At 34.2% G+C, this 22,137-nt stretch overlaps 1 protein-coding gene across 1 annotated transcript in view; it reads left to right on the top strand.

The window, feature by feature from the left end:
- Window positions 1–7,447: 7,447 nt before the first annotated feature.
- Window positions 7,448–22,137, top strand: part of LOC149199265 (suppressor of mec-8 and unc-52 protein homolog 1-like) — a 197,214-nt gene continuing 182,524 nt past the window's right edge. Inside the window, exon 1 of the mRNA XM_089400518.1 lies at window positions 7,448–7,823. Coding sequence (XP_089256644.1) covers window positions 7,448–7,823 — 376 coding nt within the window. The remainder of the gene's footprint in view (window positions 7,824–22,137) is intronic.

The following is a 22,137-nucleotide window of genomic DNA, read 5'->3' as shown; positions in this document are numbered from 1 at the left end:
AATTGTTTCCTTTGTAGTATAACAACAAAGGTCAAGTTTTTCACCTTGAATTAGCTTTGAATTCTAGCATGATTATTTCTCAACAATAAGCACAAGTATCAACAATAAGCATTAAACAAGACCACTAAATCATATTCAAGATTTAATAATAAACATAAAAATAGGTAGTTCAATCAATTCTACCTTGAGATTCTCATCTTGAACTACATTTTAATTATTTTATAATTTGTTTGAGAGAATAATTTCAGCAAAATCACATAAAAAATCATTTGTCGACGTGTTTCGAACCAACTAGTGTGGTTCATCGTCAGGACAAGTTGAAGATCAAACCTGAGCGATGCGTTAAATAGGTAATGCAGGTTATTCCAACAGCTATATTTGACCGGGCAACGGATAAAAAGACTTCTAACGGCTATATTTGACCAAGGCCCAGGGGGAGGGGTCAAGGTTGTTAAAAAATCTTTTAAATAAATTATTAAAATAAATTTATATTATTAATAATATTAATAATTTGAATAATATTAAAAAGTATCAATATTATGGAATAATCCTGTTAAGAATAATATACAGATATTATAATTCCTAATATCAGGGTAAATCCCATATTTTTTAAGTGACCATTGTTTTATATAGATGTTAATAAACATTATTGCTATTATTAACTTCAAGTTAATATTACTAGTCTAGGGTAAATAATCCAATATTACTAACTTATAATGTGAATAATTCTACTAATATTATTAATATTAACTATTTTATCTTTTTAATTATTATTATTATTATTTTTAATTTTTCCATAGTGATATAGTTATAATGCTTATTATAATGGTAAATTTATTTCTAAAAACAAAAGTGACCTAATGTTATATTAATAAGACAATACTAATATAATGGTCTAGGTTGAAATTTTTTTTTATTTTATTATTATTTATTTATTTATTTTTTTACCGATTTTAATGATATTCTATTAAAGATTAATTAAAAATAATAAAAACCTGATCAAGGGAAGATAAAAGATAACGAAGGCAAAAGGAAAGCTTAAGAAACCAAAAGGCCAAGGAAAGGAAAAACGATGGATGGGATGAAAGGCTAGGAAGAAAGGGCTGGGATCCAGCAACTACTAATCTTCCAGCCGTCATCCCTATTGAGATTATTAGGCCTTTTCTCAATTTCAAGGGCTTCCCTAAATTTTCGATGGTGAAACTGCGCAACTTTCGCAATAACACTAGCTTCTTCGATACAAACATGATGTCTAGTCTTCTCGGCATGCTCTGCAAGGGTAGAGGACTTGGCCCTACCATGCTTTAAGTCTGCCGAGTGCTCACTAATCCTTTGATTAATGGAACGACCAGTCTCACCAATGTATGGTGTCCCACAGGAACAGGGAATGACATAGACACCTTTCATAATTCTTTCTGAACAATAAGCACAAGTATCAACATTGAGTAGCTAAGTTCCTTGACAGGGTAAATGAGCACCGAATAGCTAAGATTCAAAGTATGAGTAATAAGGTTATAATGAAAACCAATAGGTCTTTGGGCTCTCTTAAGAGTGACAATAGGAAGGAATGCTAGTGAACATACCAAGAGGTAGGAAGCAATGCACGCAAAACCACCTATAACAAGCATTATCGAATACACCCCACACCATTCAAACACGACATTTTTTCCACATTCCAGTAGTGAAAAATAATCATCAGCTTGGATTTTAAAACAATTTCTTGTTCAATTTCACTGTATGTATCAAATATGTACTTTCTTTTAAATGCAAACAAAAGAGAGATTTGTAATTCTTTATTCATTCCATTTGTAAATTCTCATGATATTGATTTCTATCGAAAAACATATATGCCATTTTCCTTTGCACCAATAACAATGCTCAATGAATCCTAATCAAAATTTGTGTTGCATTCAACCTAATAAAGGAGAAAAGTATGACCCCAACAATTATTTAAATTGTTTCCTGTCTTCCAAGCTATCTAACGGTCCACATTTCTTCACATAAAAATGATACAACTCATATTTGAGACTAATATGTGCATTATTCAAACTTTCAAAAACCTAAAAAAGGTTCACTATCACAATTATAAATGCACGGTATAAGTTAGTCAGAAAAACCTTTTGGTTTTATTATTCCACCAATGTGATGAATTCAAAACCTAAATGTATGCTTCTTTCCATTGATTAGTGTTCTTTCCAAAAGAATTTAACTGAAGGATTTTTTATTTTTTTATGAATATTAATCTCATTCAACCAAATATACTCCAAAAAAATTCCATGGAATAATTGCAACTCTATACAAAAATTCAATTTTTGTCTCTTCCAATATTTATTGTCAAAATTAAAATTAAGTCAAAATCAATAACTTTTATTATGGAATGTTGTAAAATGCTTCAACCAAGTTGGAATCATAGATGAAGAAACATTATTTGAAAAAAAAATATAATATTTAAAATAGAAATAAGAAACAATGAATTTATAACGCAAAAACCAAAAACATGAGAGAATGCAAGAACTAATAGAGAAATGTGGTTATTGAAAATAATATGTGATAAAATCTATTTCATAATATTTAAGATTTAATTACCAACATTACACCTATTAGAATATAGAGTGTTTGTTTACTTTGTTGCAAATTTACTTTAATTTTTTTGCTTTGTGATAGAAGTTGTTTTTAATTCGTTTTTACAATAACGGGTTCTATTTATATGATTTCATTATCATAATATATTTAATTTAACATATTTAAATATTGATGAATTTATATAATTGTAAGTTAGATGAACAAACGGTTTTTTAATTAAACCCAATGTGTATATTATTTTAAAAACACCATACAAGTATGATTGTCGTTTATTTGACATTTAATTATAATATGTATTAACCATATTACCTATAGTTATGTAGGTATAAACTTACATGACACTTGACTCAGTGCAATAAAAATACCTCAGATTTGTTCTAACGTAAACAAGAGAAGCTGCGACACAACAAGTCCCTGCATCAAGTCTGAGCAGGGCAACCTCGACTTACAGAGGTGGAGTTAGAAGATCGATTCCCTGCCGTTGCTGCGGGCTTTCTGACTGAATAATCCATGCCATGTAATCTTTGTGATAGTCCATCACGTCTTTCAATAGGATAGTTATTGCTGATCTCGCTGCTATGTGAAAGAATCTTGCTAAGTGAAAGAATCTAGGGCTCTCTCTGATGTTGCTATCTATGTGAAAGTGAAAGAATATATGGCTTGATCTCTGATTCATGATGATCTAAAATATTGATGATCTCCCTTTGCTAACCTACTCATCTGTACATGCGGTAATGAATATATGTTTGCATGCCATAAATATAAACTCTTTAACTAAGACTTCAAACATGAACTTCATAAGGGCCCAATGAAAAAAACAATAAGAACCATGTTCAGGTCCTCCTCAGGTGTTTTGAGGGGCAATATTGGTTTTCCCTTTTCAAAAAATAGCTTCGGTGACTTTACTGGGTCAAATTTCGTGGGTGCCCACCACCTGAACATCGTAAAAAGAAAATAAATTAGGTAGTAACGGTAAAGAACCATTATGTAAGTCCCGACACCCCCAACATATTGTAGACACAAGATATATAGTCATACCTTGGAAAATCTGAATCCGACACCAGCTCATCACGTCAAACTTGCAGAAGAAACCCTTATCAGTAAACTTACAGGGCTGCTGAGGATACTCATCATCTGTCCCTTGTTTCTCATGGCAATTACTGCAACTTGACATGCAACTTGATGTATGGAACATCTGCAATAGGTCCCACTGGAAAATGACGGTGACCTAGACCATCATGTACAAATTATGGAACACACTCCAGGGAAGCTTCATGAGTTGAATTAACTGTAACTATGTCTACTATAGAGTCTACTATCGTTTGAACACGCGGCCTTTAATCAAGAAACATGTGCTGTAAAATACCATATTATTCCAGTTTAGTTGAAGACGCGGCCTTTAATCAAGAAACATGTGCTGTAAAATACCATATTATTCCAGTTTAGTTAAATAATGGAATGTATGTTTCATCATTAACAAGAAGCAATATGGACTTAGAAATCACTGCCTAAAGAATACTCAGAAATTTCAATCTACCATGATAGAAAAAATTGAAGCTTCAACTTAAGCTGATCCTTATCAATATCCACTCTATTTTTCATGATAGTAGGTTCAATTGTGTTGTTAGACATATGGAATAGTTGTCCCTGCCTTGTATTTTGAATTGGTGTATTTTTACGAACATAAGTACCATGATATTATAGTGGGCATCTTGATTGAATTTTTTGTCTTTTATTAGCTACAAAAACAATAGACCTCACACCCTGCCAAGCATATGAAAGGCCTTTAATCAAGAAACATGTGCTGTAAAATACCATATTATTCCAGTTTAGTTAAATAATGAAATGCATGTTTCATTATTAACGAGAAGCAATATAGACTTAGAAATCACTGCCTAAAGAATACTCAGAAATGTCAATCCACTATGATAGGAAAAATTGAAGCTTCAACTTAAGCTGATCCTTATCAATATCCACTCTATTTTTCATGATAGTAGGTTCAATTTTGTTGTAGCATTTGCAATGCTTCCTCTGTAGAAGGCCTGTAGGTGGAATTATTTTGTCAAAAACAGTACAGAAGTTATACTATTAAGATTTGAACCAGCACTGATTTCCAAAATTTCAGATTCCAGGAGAAGGTTATTGTGGCAAGCTTAGCCATGTTGAGAAAATGAAGAACAGAAAGCTACAGTATAAAGCTTTGCATTGCAGCCCAAGACGCTGAAACATACTATACAAGTAAGAGTGCAATAGGGCATCAAAATTCTTCGTAAGCAATACCTGTGGCTGTTACTAAAATTGACAAGTCCCCAGTGTTTGCCCCTGGTATTTTGACATGCACAAGTTCTCCAAACTGGCCAAATAATTATCTCAGCATTTCATCTGTCACAGTGGGTTTAAGACGTCCCAAAGACATGTAGAATAAGAATATCAAGTGATAAATTCCTTTAAAAAAATGAAAGCATATAAAGAGAAACAAAAACAGAGGGACACAGTTGTATTATTTGGATCATTATATGATGCAACTACTTGAGGACGAACTGTCACTGCCGCAAACAAATCACTTGTGAGGGGGTATAGGACATATATAGAAGAAATAAAGAAAGCAACGAATAGGCATATGCTTATGCACAAAGAAGAATACATATATCCATTTGTGTATATGAGCTAAATAATACATAAGATCTGAATACCAATCAGCATACAAAGATACACACGAACAGCTAAAAGTGAAACAGAAATAAATAAAAAAATATAAGAAGAAATCAACCCCAAATTCATCAATGCAATAGTTGGATATTTCTCGGTTTTAACATTGCGCTGACGAAGATCAAGGCACCCATGTTCTCACAGTGGGTCGCTTGGAGGTCCACATTAACCAGTTATGAATTCCCAATGACCTCAAGCACTCCCCAAATCACGATCCCCAAAAAGCAAATGGGGAGGAAGAGGGAGGAGCCGAATGATAAAATGCCTTGAAGACAAGGCAAGCTCTATATCGGTGTGAACATATGTATATGCAACCAAATGAAACACGTGCAAGTTTGAGATACATGTTAATTGAACCAAATGAACACAGGCAAAGTTTGAGATACATGTTAATTGAGCCAAATAGGAAACAGGGCAAGGAGACATACTCTGGAAATGGCGAAAGAGATGATCATTTATAAAACGAGCAGCTTCTGGACCTCCACTGCTCTTTTGATTTTTCCGAACTTCAAAAATATATTCATTTTATTTTTAATTCTGAAATTGTGGTAGAATTTTGAAACAATTAAATAAATTTGGGAATAGCATTACGTATTTTGAACAATCTTGTTCAAAAATTCGAAAACATATGAAACGCCTCAGCATTTTAATCGCACACAAGCAAGTGATTTTGTCGTGTAAAGTGCGAGACATCTCCCTTTCCCGTTCCAAGTGGAACATTAACTAAACTAAAGTAAAACAACATTTTTTTAATGTGTGATAAGAAAGAAATATACATGGGGTTGCGAGAAAGTGGATGAATAGACCAAGCTCGCCGGTGGAGATTGTACCGAATTCGAATTAGGGGTATTATTCACCGTATCGAACTGAATCGGCCCACAATTTTGCCACATGCCTGCCTTTCGTTCTTCTGCCTCTCGTCCTTACCCAACGTCTTTACCTCTGTCTGTTTTGCATGTCCAACGTGTCTACCTCCTAGCTAACGAACCTGCGTGGCCGATATTTACAAATCGGCTGAAATTTGCAGCATCGCGGAAGATATGAGTCACATCTACTGTGTTTTCTCTGTTGGAAGACGGTGACACAGACAGAAGTAGAGGCCTTTTATACAATCAGACCAATTACATGAATTCCACTCGTTCCCTCGCTTCCCATACCTGCATTCTGTGAAGGGCAACACGGCGGCACAGTCTCTGGCCTGCTTCGCTATCTCCGATACAGTATTTAGCAGATTTGCTGTTGTGACGACGGCTCAGATGGACAAAATTGCCATGCAGATTATGGGGAAATGAATTGAATTTGCAGAGGAGTATGACATCGGATTTTTTGATGCCCAGATCGGCCAAACCAGCGGCAATTGATTTCACTCTCCGCCATAGCTGAGGGCCTGTGGCGGAATCGATGAGGGCTATGCGGCCTCTGTGGGGACGCAAAGAAACGAAGATGGGGAGATCCATGTATGCACAAGGAGAAAATCAAAATTACATAAATAGAACACTGTATGTGCAAAATAGCAAGAAATTATCAGCTGATAAGCTGTATGAGTGCTGTAGAGAAAATAACAAAACCAGAGCACTGCACTTTGTATTAAATGCAATTGCAGAAAGGAAAGCAGAGCATGCCTCAACATTACATTTAGAACACTACTATGTGCAAAATAACAAGAGAATATCAGCATTACATTTACTGATAAGATGTATGAGTGTTGTACAGAAAATAAAGAAACCAGAGCACTGCACTTTGTATTAAATGCAATTGTAGAAAAGAAAGCAGAGCATACCCTAAAGATGAGGGGATTAGGGGTTTGGCAATTTGCAGGGAAAACTGGGAAGTTTTGTGGCTGGGCGAACCAACTCCAAAGCAGCCATTAAATCCTGTATGTACCAAGTCATCCTTCGGGCCTTCGACAGCAAGCTCTGCACATGAATAAAGTAGCATGAATAAAGTAGCATGGCGGTTTCGGCCCAAATGGGCCTCTGTGATGATTTGGCGCCATGAGTGTGCGAGGACAAATGTGATGGAAATGCCCATGGAGCCAAGCTTCTTTGCGAGCTGCATCATGGGATTGATATGTCGTTGCCACGAGAGCAGAGTGAAAGCGACTTTGTCATGAAAGCCGCCACCATTTCATGTCACAGTGTCTCCTTCATGGGACATGCCAGCCTCCGGGGAGGAGTTCTTAGATTCGTCGTCGCAGGTTCGAACCCAACCTCATCGTCGCCCACGGAAGCGCGAAACCTCCGAGAAAGTGCAGCCTCAGGCGACGAAAACAGCGGCAAAACGCAAGAAGATAATGGCGCTTCTGGAAGCGGTGTACGAGGCGGAGATATGGAGGTCGTTGTCAATGGAGGAGAGGCAGAAGAAAATGGTGAGCAGCGGAATACTAGAAGGCACAATGAGCCCCATCCGGACTCTGTCGAATGCCATTGTAAACGAGGTAATCCGCATTACGATGAAGCGGAAGTCGAGAGCTGCATTCCCAGATCAAGTCCCGCTGAGTTACCTCATTCACCAGACATCAGTTCTGGATCGTAAATTTAAGGGAAATCTCCAGCTTGACGGACCAAGCCAAAACCCAGCAAGCAGCTAAGATAGCACCAGTGGAGGCATCTGTAAGTTGCTTTAATGCAACAGCTGCAGTGCATGCAGCCTGCATGCTGAACACTTGCCGCCGGAGAATATGCCAAACCTGAATAGTGCGAATATGCCAAACCTGAAACTGCAATTAGATAATCCATCCAAACTAATGTTAAGTAATCTTAACATTAATATATGAAATGGCTCTGACGGTCACCAGTAATGAACCCGGCAAACAAAGATAAGCTATGCTCCGGCCTCTCCCGCCTCGGGAAGAGGCCAAATAAGATGGCAAAACATGAAGAGCTTGGCTATCCTCGCACGGGCATTTCACGACTTTACTCTAACCATTGTAATGACTTGAAATAGCAATTCAAACTAATGCTAAATCGCCCAATTTCGATTACTATAGTCCCTAGCCATTGCCAGATGGCAGGGACTAATAACATAACCATTTTGTTCCAATATGACCCTTGGTCAGGTCGAAGGATATCATGTAGTATCATGCATGCACTAACTTAATAAACAATTGAATTAAAAAATGAATCTTTGTTAGTTTTCTTAAACATATACGAATATATGATGTTCAATTTAAATGTTTACTCAAAATTTCTTTTCATTAAATGATTAAAACAAAATGTTTTTAAATCACATTATAAACAAGTTTATAATTCAAACATAATCTAATGTTGAATACAATTGCAAAAGTATTTTATAAGAAAATCATGTTATATTTAGCAGTTATCTCAAGCTGCAAGACTATGACATTAAAAGAATAGGGGTAAATCCCTTCGTGATTTTGAAATATTGCAATAATTCCCCATGCTTTCCATATTTTTGTTGAATCAAATTGAAATAGTTATTTGTTAGTTGAGCTTGGCTCTCTCTATCATATTTGTAGGGCTTCAAAGACCATCCATTTGGTCTCTCACCCATCATATTCTAGTTCCACTCATTTCCATAGTAATATCAAAAATTTTAAATGCTTATGACGTTTCATAATAACTAATAATTATTATATGATGCTATGGATCTCTAAAGAGAATTTTGATGTAATTTAAGATTTTGGATAAATGAATGGTGGAGGCTTCTAGAGATAATGAGAAGTAGAAGTAGAAGAATAAAAGAGAGATATTTGTGCGAAAATGATGATGAACATAAGCATAAAATAAGTCAAGCCACTTATTCATTCACAATATAGAATGTGAAGGAATCATGATTCTTTTGTGCACTTCATCATCACATGCATGATTCCAAATTACACAGACTTTTTAGTGGCAGTGGAAAGGGAGGAGTAAGTTAGGTCATCCTATAGTCAGATGTATTGAATTAGACTTATAAACATGCATACATCAGAGTGATCATCTTTATTCTTTGTGATTAGTTTGTCATTATCTTTAATATAATATTAGGTTCAACATTAATATTATTATGTTTAACCTAATATAATATTATAGTATTAAATATTAATTAATAATATAGAAATATTTATATAATATAATATAATATACGTTTACATTATATTATATTATATTATACTATACGAAATATGGTTTCATAATATTTAACATAATATTATGTTAATATTATATGCTTAATACTATATAGTATCATAATAATACTATATATTATATAGTATTATATAGTATTATATAGGCACAATAGGAATAGGAGGATTATTTCGGGATGCAAATTCAACTCCTCTTCGCTTCTTTGCCTTTTCTTGTGGCAATACAACAAACAACCTCGTTGAATTTTGGGCGTTAGAAAAATGACTGCAAATCACTCAGAGGGAAGGTATTAGGTTGTTACAGATCCAGGGGGATTCCCAAATCACAATTCATATGGTGCAAAAATTACTCTTAGGTCACCCTCCAAAGAAACTCATCACTAGTTGGCACCTCTAGGAAGTAGCACGCCATATCCAGGAGCTCTTGGATTCATTCGATTATGTTATTCCTCTGCACACTAAGAGGGAAGGAAATAATGTTGTAGATAGTTTGGCCAAATGGGGTAGTAGTGAACAAGATGTTGCAGTGGATAAAGATTGGAGGACATGGGTGAAACATGATATTCTCCTAGAGCTGTCTAGGTGGGTTGAATACGATAAATGACATGCAATGGAACTGATCCCTGATGGGGGTGTATCGCTGGAAAATGATTGTCGGTTTCTGGTTCCCCAATGAGAGGGTCTTTCCTCAGTAAATCATTGACATGCATAACATTTTCTTGGCTCAGCCAGAGGCAGTGTCTTAGACACCACCTGGTGATATTCACTTTATGTGTGGAAACTTATTGATCTCTATAAGATCTTCGTTTGGAGGATGAGGTGGTGCATTAAATAATACAGGTGAAGAGGAAGCATGCATGTTTCCAGGTTAACCGCGAGATGATCTGGTGTTTTTGCGTAAGCAAGGTAGGTACCATATTTTTGGGGATGGATACGGTAGGGAATTGGTCTGATAGGATATCACCTCCCATTTATGACCTCATCTCTTAGTATTTCCTTACGATGTTGGATTTCAGGGAGAATCTCAACACTTGGCACCTACTAGGCTCTTGTTTTTACCCTTGGATCCAAGCAAATAACTGGTCTAATGAGTGTGTCGGACTATATATTAGCAATGTGCATGAACAAAGGTGGTGAACACTTCAGGATCCTATACGGTGGTGAGTTCTTTAGGTTATAGTAAGGTGAAGGTTTTACATCTTCATGCACTCAAGGTATGCCTTGCTGTGCAGCCCTCTAAGCTTTTCTTTCCAAGTTATTTTTATGAATTATCAGCTAGGAATTTTCATCCTCATCTTCGCTTTATCCATATTTTTGGTTACTTCACCCATCTCTATTGTTTCTCAGTCCATCTTTATTATTTCTTCACCTCTCTACTTTTTGGGTCATCTGATTTACCCTCCCTAGTTACTGTCAATGGTATATATCGTTCTGCATAAGATTAAATGGTGTCATATTTCATTGAATTTAGTTCTTCCTTCATTGCAATTGCATTGTGTGGATGAATTGACATTGGTTCATACACTGCTGCTCCATCATATTTCCTTCAAGTGTTTCATGGTTAAGGGTTACGCATCTCAAACACTATGTATATGTTTTTGTGTGTTTTCTCCATAACAATTCCTCATGTCCATTATTTGAGATTATCATCGTCTTACCCTATGTGAATATCCAATTGTTTGAGTTGTCAAGTATTTCATTTAATTGCCTAATGTTGTTGGTGGGTGTCTGATATAACGGTTCCTTATCAATTTGGTTCTAAACTCATTCTCTAACAGCCTTCTTGGATGACTCAAGTGGTTAACACTGGGTTTCTAGTCCTGGACAATTTGAATTTATACAGAAATAATGTCTCTCCCTCTATACTTACATTGGGGTCATTCACTTAAGTCCTCTTGTTTATCAGCATGGCTTCAGTGACAAGTCTTGTTTCATTTGTTTCGCTCTGCCTAGTCTTACTCATATTCTATCTAGTTCAATTCACTCTGTCTGGTCCAAAACTACTAGGGAAAAGAATCCTAATCAATCCCATATAGTAATGGCTCCCCGTAAAGGATCACCTGCAGGTTCTTCTTCTAGACATCACAAACTTTGGTTAGGATTCTGTAGAAAATTTTTTCGATGTTGTTCCTCTTGGGATTCGTAAGGAAATTCAAAATCTAGAAGCCAAAGAGTTCATAGACCGCATGTATTTTAAATTTGACTCTGAAGTTAATATTGGCAGCACCAAATGGGTTCTTCATCGTGGAAAGTTCTGGAAGAGGAGGTTATACATCATGAATTCCATACACACACATAGGCAGATAAAGACTCTCATGCACATGGTTATCCGATACAAGCAGGTTGACAGTTATAAGCTCTTTGTGAGTAAAGAGGACTTGAAACAAATTTATAGGGACCTTCATTATGACATGGAAGAGATCGTGCTTTGTTTGAGCAAGATAGAATGTTACAATGTCTTAGATTTTGATACAGATTCACATGTTTCCCCATATGGTGAAGCAGTTATTAATGCTCAACCAATCAACATGGTTACTACAAAATCTTCCCTGGACCAGTTGGTGATTGTCTTGGATGACTAAGTTTCTTTCACAAGTCCTTCTGGTTTTTGGGTTTGTTGCATATGGTTGTTCCTATGCTTTGGATGTCCTTCTTTTGCTTTGTCGTTAGCTAGTCACTTAGTAGGCATTGCCAGAAATGTTCTCTCTTCCTACTGTCTTTGTTTGGTATGATAGTGATAACCTCATAGTGGAATCTCTTGGTTAGTCTTGTGATGTTGCTTAGTTAGTATCTCTCCAGTGGTGTTTTTTGTATTGAACTTATTCTGGTCTTCTGACAAGGACAATATTGGGTGAAACATGTTGATCTTATGTACTTTTGTTTTTTGGATATATTATGAAAATAAGGTTCGAATATTACAAAAATATATATATATGGTATTATATAATATTAAATGTCATTAACCATAGAGGAAAATAAGTAAGGTTTCAAAAAAGGTAAAATAAGTTGTATTTAGAAAGTCATCGAAGTCTCAAAATTAGATAAAAAATGAGATATCAAAAATTATTGATATTTCACTAAATTAAGGGGGTAAAGGCATATGTAAGTTATTAACGAGTTTAGATTATTTTTACATTAATATTTTTTTTACTATCAAAGTAGCTATATTGATTTCAACATAGATATTGATTTCTAATCCTATTTGATTGATTGCACCCAATGCATTGATTTTAGTGTAGTTGTTGATTTATAATCCTATTTGATTGTTTGAATTTGATGCATTGATTTCAATGTATATGTTGATTTCTTGTCCTATTTTATTGTTTTCACTTGATGCATTGATTTCAATATATATGTTAATTACTAATATGATGTAACTAGAATGATCACGTATATTGTTTTCAAAGTAAATATGTTAATAGTGTGCATTGGTTTTAGTCTATGTACAAAGTAATTATTAACAACAGACATTGGATTCTATTTAATAGTGATCATCAACCTAGATCCATATTAAATAGAAATGAACATGAAAGAGCTTAGATCCATCTTAATAGGAACAAACAACAAAGAGGAAGTTGATAGAGAAAGTCACATGAAATGACAATTGAAGATGCATTGATTTTAGTGTAAATGTTAAATTTGACTTGGTGTAATCATATGGATGACGCACATTGCTTTCAAAGTAATTAGATTAACAATGTGCATTGATTTTAGTGTATGCATCAAGTAACTATTTATGATGTGTATGGATCTCTTTGTTATAGTAATCATCAACCTAGATCCATATAAAATAGAAATGAACAACAGAGAGCCTAGATTCATCTTAATTATCATCCTAAATCCATTTAATTAGAGATGAACAACGAAGAGCAAGTCAACATAGAGAGGCATAATAAATGACAATTAAGGAGTGTCAACAACAAAGAGAGAAACAAAGAGCATATAAACAAAGAGAGTCAAAATGAAAATTGAATAACAACAAGAACATATGAAAGATAAAACTTAATGACGAAGAGCATGTCAAAGAAAATATCAAAGAGCATATCTAGAAAGAAGGCCACAATAAATGACAACTAAAGAGTGTCAATAACAAAGGATACAAGAAAATGCACAATGAAAAAGAAATCAATAAAAAAATATAGAAGGAATAAATACTAGAGAGCATGAAGAACAAAGGAAACAAAAATATAAACAACAAAGAGCATATCGACAAAGAAAACAGTATTCAACCAGATCAGGCATAGTATAAGATGTAAAAGAAAATCCTATGAAAAAAATATGTTTGAAATATATTTATGCCCAAGCTCAACCTATCTAGTTGATATGAATATTGCATATTGAAAATTTCATGACACGATTTATCAATTAGCTCAAGTTCAAATGTGTAATGTGTTTGAGGAGTCATCTACTGGAATTCAAATATTTAATACAAATACAAGTCTAATGTACATGAGATGTCTAGAGGAGAATGAACTCATCATATTAATCCTAGACATATTTAAGATATTTAAAATGAGTATATTAATCATATATTTGACAAGGTTTGTGTGGTTTCGCACGACTGATATTGGCCTAGATCCATTTTAACTCCATGTCTATCAACTTCCAAGAGAGATCAACTCTCTCAAGGTGCAAAAATTTCCTCAAGTTTTTCAGTCAAAAGAGATTTTCACCTTGAAAGATTTGAGCTTTCTTGGTACTTGATACATCTAAAGTTAAGATAGACATAGACTAATTTATATAGCATACACCATAGTGTGTAAGATTATTGGATTTGACGTGGACATTGGTAGTTGAAATATAATATCTAAACACAAATATTGATAATTATAACATAATATCTCAACAAAGATACTTTCCAACACAACTTGTTAGATTTTATATAGATATTAATAATTGATGACTAATTAGATGAAGTCAAAAGAGATTTGCACCTTGAAATATTTGATCTTTCTTAGTACTTGATACATCTGAAGTTAAGATAGACATAGACTAATTTATATAACAATACACCATAATGTGTAAGATTATTGGATTTGATGTGGACATTGGTAGTTGAAATATAATATCTAAACACAAATATTGATAATTTTAACATAATATCTCAACAAAGATACTTTCCAACGCAACTTGTTAGATTTTATATAGATATTAATAATTTATGACTAATTAGATGAAGTCTTTCCAATTCTATAACTTAAAATATTAAGTCATTAAATCATTTATATAACATAACACATGATATATAAAAATATTGGATTTGACATAAATATTATTAATTGAAACATCTTGATCCTATGTTTATGCCATTCAACATCTTATTTAATATAAAACATATATAAAATTATTAAGTTTATTTTATTTAATATAAAACCTATGCAGAGATATTGAATTTGATATGATATATAAGATTATTGGATTTGAGATAAACATTATTAATGGAAACATCTTAATCCTATAAAATAAAGGTTTATATTATTAAATATTTTATTTAACATAAAAATATATGTAAAATTATTGAGTTGTTTTTATTTAATAAAATAGAGTTATTGGATTTGATTTGAGAATTAGTTGACAAATCACGATCTCTCCATCATTAAATTATTTGTTTAACCTAAAATATAAAATTATTAAATTTAACATAGACATTGATGGTTGAAACGTAATATCTAAATACAGACCTGAGTAGTTGGAAAATGACATTAAACCTAGAGACTTTGACATGATATTAAACACGAAGATTTTGATCATAGATGAAACAAGTGTATGATGTGATTGGATTTAACATGTAAATTGGAAATTGGTGAGTAATTGGAATTTTTTCATTGACCAAATTCCAACGCATAACTTATTGGTTCGAGCCGCTTTGAGCAGGGAATATATAACATCTGCCATTTTGTCTTGCCACCCTCACGTCCACAGAAATTTGTAACCCAACTTATGCAAGTCAAGTCAAGATTCCTAACCCCGCCGCCGTGCTCACTTGCTTTATTAACCAAAGAAATTTCTAACCACACTTTATGCAAGTCAAGTCGAGAATTCAAACCCAATGATTTTTCAATATGTCCAATTAGTTGAGAATTAGTTGACGATGAGTTTAGTCAACGAGTTGAGGATGAGTTTAGTCAACAAGGTGATCCAGGACTAAATTTTACAGGGTTGTTGTGTCATGTGTTAAGCGATTTTCGAGTGACTTTGACGATTTAGATGCCTCTGGGTCGTGGCTCCTTAAGCCACAAGTCAATCCGGAAGGATCACAGACAACTTAACAAAAAAACGACAATAAGTTTTGTAAATTTTAAAATTTGAATTCCCAACTTGACCAAAAAAAATGGACAATAAGTTTTGTAAATTTTAAAATTTGAATTCACTTAAGTTGGAGAGATGTGATAAGTTGGAGGAGGTTCCAAATTTACCTCAACTCCAGAATTTAAGGAAATTTTAAATTTTAAATTGCTCTAAGATAAAGAAATTCCCAATGGAATTTGGTGAAAATGGAGCATTTCCTTTATTGGAGATATTTTCAATAGTTTCATTGAAGAATCTAGAAGAGTTGCCCATGATAGAAATAGGTGCAATTTCTTCACTTCAAATTTTCATCAGTTTGTTATGTGAAGTATTTAAGACAATGCCAGAAAATTATTAGAATATCCAAAAACTCCAAAAGTTACCTATGATAGAAGAAGATGCAATGTCTTCACTTCAAATTTCACCATTATGTTATATGAAGTATTAAAGATAATCCCAGAAAATTATTAGAATATCCAAAAACTCCAAAAGTTACCCGTGATAGAAGAAGGTGCAGTGTCTTCACTTCAAATTTCACCATTATGTTATGTGAAGTATTAAAAACAATGCTAGAAAATTATTAGAATATCCAAAAATTCCAAAAGTTACCTATGATAGAAGAAGGTGCAATGTCTTCACTTCAAATATTCACCGTTATGTTATGTGAAGTATTAAAGACAATACCAAAAAATTATTAGAATATCCCAAAACTCCAAAAGATAAGAATGTGGGATTGTTCAATATTTCTAAACCACCTCAAAAATGTCAACATAGCAAAGACAACAACAAAAGTAGAAACAATGGTTACAACTCAAGTCAAAAATATTTTATAAAGATCAATTCAAGTGGAAAATATAAGAGATAATTATTTGTATGGTGAATTGTGTTACAATGCGTTTTTTCTTTTCTTACAAGAGATGGGGAGAGAGCCCCCATACCTACATCTGCATTCAAACCTTAAGGGAATACAAGTTTTACATGGAGTCACTTTAGATTTCTAAATTTTTATTACATATGTATTAACATGTTTGTTTCTTTTATATTTTTTTCTTTAAATATGATGTATTAAAAACAGTGTCATTGTAACAATCTTGGTGAAAATTCCATGTAATAAAAGTTAAAAGATAACCACAGATGAATGAGACGTTATTCCAAGTTAAGTGTTGGGCAGGACATCCTATTGTGGGTGTTCATCGGTTTAATGGCTAAGGAAATTGGCAAAAGCAATGACTAAGGCTTTGGAAAGACAAAATGACATTTTTTGGCACATTAAATATGAAAATAATGGAAATTAGGAGAAAAAGGAGGTGAAAGGTCACATGTTGCAAGTGAGGAGAAAAATGAAGGAAAATAATGGAAAATGAAAAAAATAGAGGCCTCATTCATACAAAGGCTTCTGAGGATCATTTGTTAACCTTTTGTCAGTTTAGCTTTGGAGCTCTCTCATTATTCTCTCTCTATCTCTCTCATACTCTTGGACACTTGGTGTTTTCTTGGAGCACTTTGGCATTGGATCAAGAAAGGCAAGAGGAAGCAAAGATCAAGTAGGGGAAGGCAGGATCAAGAAGCTACAGCAGGCTTCATTGTAGGTATCGACTCACATGTGCATTTTCCTTGCTAGATTTGGCATGCATGCGATTACATGTGTTTCTTTTCTACCATGGCATGGGTTTTGCCAAGTGTGACAGTGTTTTCATCTTAGCCTTGCATTTCCTGATAGTTTTGATATGATGGGTTCTCTCATGCAGTTTACGTGGGATGCCCAGATTGGATTCGAAGCTAAGTGGGGTGGATCTCCAAATTGACAAACACATGGTGGTAGTGGTCCTTGAACTAAATTGAGGATGCACGAAGCCACTGGTCTAGTAACCCCTAAACCGAACTATGGGTTGCAGTAAAGCCATATTGTGTGCCTCAGTGGGCCTAGGAATCCTTGCCAATGACTGACGAGATATACAGTAAAGCCAAGAGGTGGATTTTCTCTCTATTGGGCCTAGTGATTCCAGGATGGAATGCACAATAAATCCTGGAGAGTATGTCTCAGTGTAGGGCCTAGTGATCCCTGGATCGGACTGCGAATGCATGGTAAAGCCTGAGAGACTAGGAGGCACTCAAATTCCTCACGGTGTAGGCAGAGAACTCTAGTGGCATCCACATTGATTGGTATTTTTTATGTGTTCTATGAGTGCCACATTCATGCTTGCAATATGGCATGGGGATGATTGGTTGAAGAGAGACTTGGCTCAACCAATCTATGGTCGAGTGGAACGTGGTAGTCCCATCTCCGATTAATTCATTGCATTGATTAATGAGAAATTCATTCCATTGATTTTCATGAATACATTTACTGGTATATATATGGATTTTATGGCTAATATGTTTATTGTATTTCTGTTCCTATTATGTTGGTTATATGTACATTTTATGGTAGCAACTATGTTTGGATCTCAACACGTTTTTACTTGTATTTGAATGGATATTGTATCTATGACCTAATAAGTGATAAGGTAGCAAATGACTTGAGAAAACAATGGTTCATGGCCATTCTCAAATAAGTATGAGATCCAGACACTTAATTATGTTGTTTACACATGTAGGTTACATGTTGATAATATGTTTGACAAACTGTCTGTCATGGCTAGTAGGGGTATGGTTAAGGTCTTGTTGAGCTTATTGTTTTTGCATCATTGTTTCCATGTTCTTTATTTGATTCTAAGCTTTCATTCCATTATGGGTAGTGACCTGGGCTCTGGGCCTGAAAAAGTGGCTCAAATCCTAGAGTTGTTAGCATAGCACTAACAAATTGGGTCTCTAGTCACTGGAAAAAAAGTCTATGAGAGCGAATTTGGATTTTTGGTCGCTCCCTTACGTATAGCATGAGAGCAACTATGGCCTAAGAGGTTTAGAACAACAGTGGGACCCAGGGACAAGTTGTTTGATTGACTGACTTGTCTCATGAGTGTTTTGTTGATGATATTGGATGACTCTGTGTGATGTTCCATCAATTCCACTTCCTTAAGGTCACATAGGAGGTCAAATCTAATCATAGTAGCCTCTTGTCTCATGTTTACCCTAGTTGGCATGGTTACTTGGGTGGATGTGGGAGGAGGGCGTTACAGTCATGAAGTTTTAAGGTGTTCAAAATAAATTTAGATTAATGGTTGATAATTAAAAATAGTATTTAATTGGAACTTAAAATGAAATTTAAATTTTGAAAATATTCACTCTATTTTAAGATATAGAAAACAATATTTGGAATAAATATTTTTAGAAATACAAAAATATTGTTTTAAGAAATTTGACATAAGGATAATATGTAGAAAAAAAATACTTTTATAATCATAATTATTTTTTCAAAAAATAATTGTAAATGTACGCAATATTTTCATCTACCCTTACAACGTCATCATAATTTTGATTGATTGAAAATTAATAAACAATGGTTAAATAAAATTTTGATTTTTTTTAATGTTATTTCAATTTGATGTTATATATATATATATATATATATATATATATATATATATATATCGATTTTTTATTACATGTCTAATTATACCAATATAAATAATTACCAAATGTAATTAATTTTTAGAATTGTTTATATATTATTGTTGATTAATCACATTTGATAATATAATTATGGATTTTTTTCATGATTAAATTCACTTAACTTGTCAATCCATTTGCAAAACTATAATAAATATTATGCTTTATAAATTATTTTCCTATAATATAGTAATTCACTTTGTTATTAAATAGATTGTTTGAATTTTTTAATGAAATCTAATTCAATAAACAACAAATAACTACTGAGTCTTGCATGGCCCCTCAATTGCTCTTCTAATAGCTAGTGCCAATGGAGGGATCATTGCAGCAGGCTATAATCATATTGAACAACCTTTTGCTGCAAACCCTCATATTCCCGATCAAAATGTTAAGGGGGAACATCAAAATGGTTTTCCACCCAACTCCCCACCATGAAAATGAATGCACGATGATCTCCCCAAAGAAGCAAAAGATTCTAAATTTGAAGTACCATCTAGCCATAGTAGGGAATATATTCAATATATGCGAGATCATGCCCTCATTAGGAAATTTATGGGTATTTAGCCCTCAGAAACATCACTCTCCCAATGGATCCAACCAAACTGGAAACCTAAGTGGGGAAATCAAACTGGAACTGAATGCCAAGGATATTTTTATTATAATATTTGCAAGAATTGAAGAAATAATGCAGGTTCCTGAAAATCTCTCACACTTCTTCAACTCCACTGGACTCTATCTTTAGTTATGGATGGAGAGATATGTTCCTAATAAAGAATATATCATTATAGCTTTAGCCTATGTCAGAATGTACTCATTGCTGTTGTAATTCTAGGACGAGGAAACCCTTGCTGGCATCGACAAATATCTGGGACATTTCATAAAAGCCTCCAAATCTACAAAGCAAGCCATATATCTCTCATTCTTGCATTTTTGTTTAGATGTATATCTCAAAGCTACTCCTATAGTTCATTGATATTTATCATTAGGATGAACTCTAGAAACAAACTCCAGATTACAAGAAAATCACCTTTGGATGTCAAAGATGCCATAAGTATGGTCATATTTATAGAATTTTCCAATTCTAGCTATAAATGGTAACCATGATCCTACACCCACCTCGGATGAGGATGAATTCACCAAAGATGACAACAAATTAAAGGGACCGAAACCCCTACTATCCCCCCTCTCAATCCAATCATACGGGGAAGCAACCACCCACCAACAACCATTTTGACCCCAAATCCACAATGGAAAACCCAGACCCTCTTGTGTCCACGCCATCCCCCGAAATCAAAACGATGGACTTTGATCCGCCCCCACATACCCCATATGAGCCACCTTGTTTCTCTTTGGCATCACCCACCCCCGCCAGCCCTTCTACACTTTGTCATCCATGAGAGTGGTATGGACCATTCTTAGGATGTCAGCAAGGACATGGAGCTAGATACCCTTTACCTCCTAGAAATCAACAAATCTCATAAAGTCAACGACCCCAACACATTCCCTAAGCATAAGTTAAATATCCCGGGTTGGGCATATTTTAAGTACCACCAGTAGCCTCCAAACCATGTTTTGGATGAAATAATATTGACTCATTATGATTCCAATCCTTGTAAATGAAAGAAACAACAAAACCCCATAAGGAAGGAATGAATTATGGAAAGAAAATCAACCAAAAAATCTTGGAAGAACTAGGATACATGTTGGTCAACTCAGGGTGAATAAAATAAATTATGGAAGTCTTTCCCTCCACTAATATTCCACCAACATGAAAATGATCTCTTTGAATATCTAAAGCCTAAATTACAAAGGAAAATATAGGCTCCTCAAAGTAAAGTGGTTCTTTAAAAATCTCACCTTTATGTTTTTATAGGAAACCAAATATTCAAGTGATCTAATCAACAAGATAACCACAAAATGGAATACAAATTGCAAAGTTATAGCTCTAAATTCTCAAGGAAAATTAGGTTAAACTACCAATTATCTGGAACACGCAAGAGGCTCTCATTCTCATCAAGATTTCTTTGCATTGAATTCTCACTATCCAATTTCAACTTACCGACTCTACAAAAACATGTTAGCTATCAAAATTTTATAACCCCCCCTCCCCTCCGCCCTCCACCCTCACCCCCCTCACCAAAGGACAACCCTGTTTTTCTCAAATATATCACCAACACTTGATATCTATTATCTCCATACCCTTGGATTTTAGGTGACAACTTCAACATGATAAAATCCATAGTAAAAAAGAGAGGTGCATAATAATACTCAGTGTTGATTTCATTCAATTTTAGGACACATTGTTGTTATCTCCCCTGGTTGATTTGGATAATACAAATGACACTTTTACTTGGAAAAATCAAATAGGAGGTACCCAACAAGTGGCATCCAAACTAGATAGTTTACTAGTGTCATAATCAATAATGCACTGGGATAGATTTTTGGAAGCATATATTCTCCCCATCCTTGGATCAAATCATTGATATATTTGTATAAATATTAACATTAAAAAGAAGCCCAAGAATAGACACTTCCACCTTGAGAGATTTTGGTTTCATCATCCTAATTTTCAAGCCAATATCAAGACTGGTAGAGTGAATAGGTGAATCTGGAAAGAACCACAATGTACAACCTGCAACATAAGCTCAAATACATTAAATGGAAACTCAAAGGATGGAAAAAATAGAAATTTGGAAACATTTCAAAGGAAAAGTAGAAATTGGAAATGAGAATGGAAAGAATCCAATAAGAAACCATCCTCCGTAGTAGATCGAAGGATCTTGTTAAAGACGAAGTGATTACTCTCACCCAGCTTGAGGAACACTGGAAGCAAAGAGAATTAATTTGGAAATAGAAATATAAGATACAATGGCTCAAAGGGAGAAAAAAATACAATATTTTTCCACAAATCCATGTTGCAA

The sequence above is a fragment of the Pinus tabuliformis genome, chromosome 2_1, assembly GCF_031772625.1.
Source record: "Pinus tabuliformis cultivar Carrire ecotype Pingquan chromosome 2_1, CPIR1, whole genome shotgun sequence".
In the NCBI taxonomy this organism is placed as follows: Eukaryota; Viridiplantae; Streptophyta; class Pinopsida; order Pinales; family Pinaceae; genus Pinus; species Pinus tabuliformis.
This window is presented reverse-complemented; position numbering and strand designations above follow the sequence as displayed.